Source organism: Vanellus vanellus (genome assembly GCF_965231255.1).
Source record: "Vanellus vanellus genome assembly, chromosome: Z".
NCBI classification, from domain to species: domain Eukaryota; kingdom Metazoa; phylum Chordata; class Aves; order Charadriiformes; family Charadriidae; genus Vanellus; species Vanellus vanellus.
Genome location: NC_138908.1, coordinates 75,464,891 through 75,472,923, shown reverse-complemented (window position 1 = coordinate 75,472,923; position 8,033 = coordinate 75,464,891). Strand labels below are relative to the sequence as shown.

Below are 8,033 nucleotides of genomic sequence, written 5' to 3'. Positions count from 1 at the left end.
ATCTCGTCATCAGCTGGAAGTTGTTTGGAAAACGGTCAGAACACTGAATAGCAGGAAGGGCCAAGCCTGCATCCCTCCTTCCACCCCTTTGCTATTAAAGTCCTAAAATTAGCAAATTTCTTAACAACTCAAAGTAAACAAATTCATTTGCACTCGTCCAAATTGAATTTAATCCGCTATGCAGCTGTGTTTGGCGTTAGTTCCCAAAGCAGAGCATGGAAAGTCTTTTTTTGTAGACGAGGCACACGGGGAGCATGAGTTACCCGCTGCCTGCGCTGGCGGGGGGACGGGGGGGACGGGACACCTTTCCGCGCCGCGCCGTACCGGCCCCGCCCTCTCCCCCGCCGGGCGCCTACGCCTTTAAGAGCGTCCTCCCCGCCGCCCCACGTGTGCGATCAGCTGATCGTGACGTCCCGCGGGGGCGGGGCGGGGGCTCTGGCTGCTGGCGAGCGCTGCGGGCGGCGGGCTGGGGTTGGCTGTGCCGCCCCCCGCCGCGCGCCCCGCCGCGCGCCCCGCGCCCCTCCCCCGCCGCCCCTCCTCCTTCTCCCCCTCCACACCCCCGCTCCCCCCCCACCCTCCCCGCAGGGCCGCTGCGGCGCGGTGAGGCGCGGGCGGCGGCGGGTGGCTCTGACAGCGGCCCCGGACCCTCCGCCGGCCGAGCCTCCCCGCAGCCCTGCACCTTGCGGCGGCGGCCAAGCCCCCCGCGCCGCTGAGGCGGCGGCAGCAGCAGGAAGCGCCGCTTGCCCCCTCCTTCCCTCACTCGTCCCTCCCCCCGCCATCCCCCCGCCGCCAACGGCGGGGCTCCCGGTGGCCCAGCGCCGCTGTCAGCCGGGCGGGCGCCCGTGGCCCCGGAGACCTCCTCGGCAGCGCGGCGCCCGGCGCCACCCGGTACATGGATTACCTGGTAGGTCCCCCGGCGGCAGCGGAGCGCTAACCCCCCCCCCGCCAACCGCCGCCGCCGGCCCGTCGGACATCTTACCGAGCGCGCCGCAGCTGAGGCGGCGTCCCCGGCGGGGGGATGCGTGTGTTGTGTTGTGTGTGGGCAGGGGCGGCGGGCAGGCGGGGGTCGGCCGCGCTGCCTTCCCCCGGCCCGGCGGGCTGTTAAAGGGCGATAAACCGGCGGGGTTCCGCCGAAGCGTGCGCGGCCCCGCTCATTTGGGCGCTATTAGGTCGCTAAAGCCGTGACCCGGGTCGCTGTTTTTTTCCTAAATGCATGAGCTTAGGGTACGCTTGAATGAACTAAATTGTCACCCGGGGCGGGATCAGCCCGGCGCCCAGGCAGCTGGTATTCAGGGGGAACGTTTACTGCTCTTTAATGAATATTGGCTTTATTGGCCTGCGAGAGATCGTATCGCGGGCGCGCACTCCAGGCTGGGGTCATGGCTGGTGTTCAGGCCCTCCGACCTACACTCCACAGGTAGAGCCTGTGGCACGGCGAGGTAATTAGCTGATGACTTTGAGTACGGGACCTGCTTACCTGCCCCGTTGGACATAACAGCGGGAGAGCGTAACGGGCACATGCCATCGCTCAAGCTGTGTTTCTTCGGGTGCTAGCCCATAAACTGTGCCCCCTCCTTCCTTGTGAACTGCTGCCAGGAGCCAGCTGGGGCAAGAAGGAGTAGGTCTCTTCTGGCCGTCCCTCTTCGCTGTTGGTGTCTGGTGCGACCAGTCAGGAAGTATTTGGAGTCAAGAAAGTTGACTCAGCCTTCCTGATGCCTTCACATGAGAGGTGCATGGGTGCAGGCTTTCAAGAGAGGTTTGTCAACCACTCGAGAAAATCTCTGGAGTTGCTCTTTCTAGTGAATTGATTTGAAGGTTTGCCATATCGTGATGTGAGCTGCATGCAGTTGCCAACTTTTCTTTCTTTGATGATGACATTAAGTAAACCAGAATACATTAAATATTTATATAATAATATATATAATAATAATATTTAATTATTATTCTTGTGTCTGTGTAGCTTAGATTTGTTTTGGGTTATTCAGCTTTATACCAAAAAAAAAATAATGTTTAGGCTTTCCTTCCTGATTTCTAATACCAAAGAAAGAATAGAAAACAAGTCCTGTGCGGCAGAAATGGTAGGTAGACTTATCTTTAAGAACCTAGTTAATGAAATACTGATAATAAACTTGCTGTGTGCCAAGTGCACCCTTGTATCTCCTTGAGACCCAGGAGCTGTTTCTTAGATTTTTTTTCCTTTATAAACTTATATCCAGATGAAACTGGCCATCCTGTACTTTTTGAAATGCTTACATTAACCTTTGTGATTGCTACAGGCTGTTGTGTGGAAGGCCAGCTACTCCGAGAACAATAAATTTAATAAGCCTTGAAAAGTGAGAGCATGTTTTTGTATTAACTGAGGGGGGGAGGGGATTAAATAGCTCTACATTTTTTTCCTTATTCTTTTTCTCTAGTTGATCCTTTTCCTCTTTTCTGTTGTGTGGCTTTCTTTGGTGCCATCTCTAAAAAAAAAAAAAGTGAATCTTCAGGATAATGATATCTTGAGTGTTCATGCAATTTTTGCTTAATGTCTCTCTTCTATCAGGGAGTGTCTCTGAAGACAGACTTTCTCAAGCTCTCATCAGTCTGATGGTGCATGTTATAGTGCCATGTGAAAGATAAAGGATTCTTTTGATGTAGAAGTTGTTACAGATTAGCCAAATTATTTTTTATAGGTTGTGAAAGCCAAGGGTTGGGGATAATAGTTTAAAGAGGATGTTGGTCCACTGATGCTTGGGACAGTCCAAGATGCCTTCATCTATCACTGACCAGCACTTGTTGCTGGGGTTTCCATACTTCTTGCACAGTAGGAGTCCCTTGTTGCAACTGGCATCAACTCTTTTAAACCAAAGGATAAAAAAAATAGGAATGTTTTTAATTTTTTGCATCTATGTATAACTTGGAAAGAAAACAAATTCTGTTTGGCAGTTTGAATGTTTTCTCATGTGTTTGTGCAGAGGACTTCCCCTTCCAGTCCACATTTTCACCAAATGCAGGAGGGTGGTCCTGCTTTGCCTTTCTCTGTTGATGATGGTAAATGGAGTGGCTCTTCTTGGTAATAAACAGCAGGTTCAAGCACCTTAGAAAGACTGCTCTGACAAAAATAATTGATAGTGGTGGGTTAGGCAACTAGTTATCTACAACCCACTTACAGCCTGGAGGACCAGGCTGTTGCCACAGTCTGGCCGAGCATAAAGGTGGGCCCAGTCTTTATTTATGCAAGACTTGCAGTTACAGTATGGATGTTAACCTATAGATGTAGAACAACCACCTTGTTGTTTTCATAACAGCAGTATCAAAAAGCTGTACATGGTAAGAAATTTTGTGTTTTATGCATTTATGTTGGGATCTTGCACCTATGTGGGCTTCAAAACTTAAGCAGAAGGTCCTTTTGCTGGTTCCTCATGTTAGGCACCTGTGTTGCAGCCTGCAAGCAGTGAGGTTTTCTCCTCTGCCTTTAGTGTGAGGCAGACAGCAGGGCAAAGGATGCAGCTGTTTCTGGCTGCAGTAGTCTGTGACAGAGCACTGCATTAGACAAGATTTTGGTTAGCAGTGGAGCTGAATGAGGGAATTTAGTGGAAGGAAGCTAGGATAACTGAGGTCAGGTTTACTTCAGCACGGGCTCAGCAGTCATTCCCTCTTGATGAGGAGTGTACTCTCACCTCATAGATTTGCATAGGAAGGTTCTTTTCCTGATTTTTTTTTTTTTTTTTTTTTTTTTTTTCCTGGATAGGGCCTACACTGATGGAGACTTTTTTTTCTCCTTTAAGGAGCTGATCCCAAGAAATACTGAATATCTGTGGCACCTGCTAATATCAGCAGGTTATTGAAGATGTTCAAACTTACTCAAAGGCAAGTCAGTTAGAGCCAGCATGAACTATGGCTCTGAAGCTTGCATGGGTAGATACCCAGAACCTATATAGGACTTTTTTACTTATAGTGTGATTGATACTTGATTTATGGCTAATGCTGTTTGATGAAGCATTGGTATTAGAAGAGTATCTTCTATGGTGCTCTGGTCTGGTTTTGCATTGTAACAGAAAAGTAGCACTAGCCTCTGTATCTTTAACGTCTAGAAGGAAACTCTTGAGCCTGTTTTACTTGTGTGTTGATATAATTACAGTGTTAGGAGTGTTGTGATTTTTTTTTGTGTGTGTTTTTTTTTTTTTAATCAATGTAGCTAAACAAGGTTCAACCTCTAGAAGATAATCCATCTTCATGCATTTAGAGGCACCTTTTACTCATTCAGTTTATTCTCCTTGTGTTGAAGTTAACTCCTTTAAAACATACTATGCAAACACAACTGCATCAAGATTTGTAGTTTTCTGTGACTACATAATCCTGTGGTGTATCTGCAACCTTCTTCTGCTTCATTTTTGCTGCATTATGTCTGGAAGGATTATAGTGTATACATAGACTTCTGTTGGCTGGCCTATATTCAGTAGACTATGCTTAATTTAAGAAATGATGGCATGATGCATCTTGTGAAAGCATGGCATGTGACCAATCTCACAATTTTTTCTTGGAGAACTTGTGGGGAAAGAATAGCAATGCTTCAGTTTTTCATATGTGATGCTTGCAATGCAAATTTTAAGCTGCTGCTGAGTAGACTTTCACAATATACTTCTTCAGTGGCATACTCTCTACTAGATAAGGATCTTGCATTGAACGGTTGCATGTATCGGCCTGATCTGTGTAGAGCTTTTAAAAGCTACCTTAGAGGGTGATGTAGAAATTTGAGTCAGTGTGACTTCACAAAAAAGGGGACCTCTTATTGCCCTAAGAGTTTGTAAGATAAATTTGATTACCTGTTTAATTTTATATATTCAGCATTCAGATAGCTTATCCTTAAATTTCATCCTGTACTATGTAGTATCTTAGTTGTGTATAAGAATGTTTCTTGGGCAGGTAATGAAGCGTATACTGCAGCCTGAAGTGGAAGAAAACACTTCTTGCATGAACAACCACATCAACTTTAGTCATTATTCCATCCCCCACCCCCCTTTCTTAGAAGTTAAGCATGAAGATGAGTGTTGCAAAGTCAAGAGGGTGCACACTTACGTGGTAGAGCCCTTGTTGATTCGTTGAAGATTGTTTTTTTTAACTGTAACAAGTTTGGGTTTTTTTGGATCTTTGTACATTTGTTAGCTGCTATGAACTATTTTACTTCTGTATGCATGCACACAGAAGCTAAAATTTGGGTAGTTTTAATTTGAACTAAATTTTCAAATTTTAGATGAATAATCTTGAAGTGACTTCAGAGTTTCTGGGTTTCTGAATGGTCTTCACCTCAAGTTCTGGACAGTTAGCATTCAGGCAAAGTCCTTCTTGTCTGGGGAAAGCTGCATGTACCAAGCTGCGGTGTTCTTAAAAACATTAGTGGGTATTGAAAGGAAAAAAAAAAAAAATGTTTCTGAGCAACTTGTCTTTCTTGGACAGCTTACCTTTAACACCTTCCCTTTTATTTAGTTACTGTGCCCTTTAATTTTATTGGATAGCTTTGATGTAGAAAGTAGTAATAAAGGATAGAGTTATCTATCTAACACTTAATGTTTCTGATCTACTTTGGATCCTGTCTTTCCATTGCTGTTGCCTGTTCCATTGTTTGGCATCTACAGGCCATAGAAAACATTCTTTCTTGTACTACAAATGGCATTATAGAGGCATCTGTTTGAAGTTTAGAGTCTTACTTCACTGAAACTTTGTAATCCAGTAGCTACTGCTCTTTGAATAAGGAAAGATGTGGAAAGGTCCATACTAGGAATCCTGGATTTTTTCTCCGAGGCACGTATAAGTTTTTGATACATCACCTGCAACATGAGCAACAAAGGTCTATGTAGCCTTGCCGTCTTATTGTTTGCTAAACATCCCTCTCATCATACGAATTTTGTCTTTTGTCATGTAATGATAAGGATTATTGGGGCTGTCTGTTGACTCATCTCTCAGCTACAACATCCTCTGTAGAGCACAAGGGCTTGTATCTTAAGATACTATCCCTCCTTCAGTTTAGGAAGCTGTTCAGGCACAAGGATGAGGGGTGTGAGAGTTGTTTCAAAATAAAGATATAGCTGAATGCAGGAAAGAAGGCAACTAACAGGTGTAAGATCAACTAGTGTATGAGTTGTATGCAACTGTACTAGTGTTTGGATAAGATGTGAAGTTTTGAACTGAATCTTAGTCACTTCTACTTACTGTATGTGGATTTGTATTACAGAGTGGTCACGGATCACATGAACTTGATATTTTTCCAATGAAACAGATTGGAAGATGCATGCAACTAATGGGTTTTCAGTCCACAGGAACAGATCAGAACTAGTCTGAAGTAAAATGACTGAAGTACATAGTATGAATACTTGGTCTTCAGCACCAGTTCTTGCTATGCTGTGCTGCTTCCTACTGCCTACATAGCCAGCGTCACTTAATCTGGAAGTGAGAATGCTGCTGCTTCTGATTACTTTCTGCATCAGCGTAGCAATGGAGGAAGAAACCCAAAACAAATTTTCTGAGACCCTCACCCAAAGAAGTTACTGTGGCTAGGTTCCTGTTGATGTTTCAGCTCTGTGAAGCATAACATTCATATTTAACTCAACTGGGAATGGCAAATGGAATCAGTTCTGGAACATGACCTCATCTGAATGAGCATGCTTCTGATTTAAGTAAGTTTGGGAGTTCAAGAACCTGATCTGGCTGAAGACCTGGAAGAGAAGTGCTCTGGAAAACAAATCCTCCTCCTTGGTAGAATCTACCTAGCCAGTATTGCAAACAGTTTTTGCAGAATGAAAGATGTAATCAGCCATATAGAAGGGCAATAAAAATATTGGTGACTTAACTCAGTGGAAATTACCTGGCTGAACACAGATCAGTGAGCAGAAGTGTAGAATTCCTTTGCAGTCAAATGCTGCATTTACTCTTCAAGCAATAGGAAGCAGCATTGAATTCCCCAGGTAAAATTTTCCTTCAAAGGTGGCTGTTGCAAACAGTGAAACTTGATACAGCTTCCTTGGGAACACAAAAGAATGCCTTAATGTGATTATAATTTCCAGTGCAAGATTCTGTGCAGTCACAGGAGTATTGCGGTGCCAGAAATTTCATTCTTTTCAGATACACACACTGAAGAAACAAGTGAATTGGCACGTTTAAAATCAAATTACCATTTTACCTTTTCTGTGATGAGGATTGCATTAAAGTGGTAGATGTTATTACATCAAAAGTGTCCCAGTTTCTGAAAATGTGCTAGTCTGTGTTTGTTACGAATAGCCCCATAATGTCCTTGTGAATTAGCATCCATGTTGCTCTGCAGTATACAGCTCCTGAATTCTTCAGACCTCAAAGCTTGAGGCAACATGGTGATGAATTTCACAAAAGGTTAGAAATGCAAGCTTTTAATAAGTGAGAAAATTTGCATTTAGTAAGGACAGACTATTCCTTCTAATATCCCATGCTGATTACCATTTTTGGCTTATTGTCAGTATCATCAGCTCATGTTTTTTAATACTGCCAGCTTGTGATGTTTATTCTCTTAAACCAAGTTCTGAAGTTTTGTGATCATGTGAGGATATCAACTTTCCATTGACAAAAGAAGCGTTTTTGGTTTCAAACTTAAAAGCACAAATGTGGGCCCAAACAACTGTAAAGCCATAAGGAAAAAAACCCAACATATGCAGTAATTCAAATCTTTTGATTGTATGGGTTTTGGCTCGTAATACTCTGGAGTATGTTGGGTTTGCTTTTTTTCACTGTGTGCAACAAAACTTTCTGAAGTGCAAACTGTCTGACTTGATAAAAGTCCTTGGGGACATAAATAGCATATTTGCAATTGAATAAGAGATTGGCTCATCGCATGCTGGAGCTCTTCAGAGTACAGAATTTTTCTTTTGTCTCACTGGCAGCCTGGTAAGGTGACTATATTAATTGCCAACACGAGGATGTAAATAGCTTCCTGCTATCTGAGGAAGAGACACAAAGCAGGAAGTGTAGCTGACAAGTCCTCTTACATTTAGATGCAGTCCTCCCCTGTAGCTTTGTTGATCATA

General features: G+C 44.2%; 1 protein-coding gene across 3 annotated transcripts in view; it reads left to right on the top strand.

Moving 5' to 3' along the window:
* Positions 1–597: 597 nt before the first annotated feature.
* ARL15 (ARF like GTPase 15) overlaps positions 598–8,033 on the top strand; it is a gene marked incomplete at its 3' end in the record, with an annotated part of 224,941 nt that continues 217,505 nt past the window's right edge. For all 3 annotated transcript variants that reach the window (XM_082497699.1, XM_082497701.1, XM_082497700.1), the window contains exon 1: positions 598–904. In XM_082497699.1, the coding sequence (XP_082353825.1) occupies positions 893–904 (12 nt within the window). In that variant the 5' untranslated portion in view covers positions 598–892. The remainder of the gene's footprint in view (positions 905–8,033) is intronic.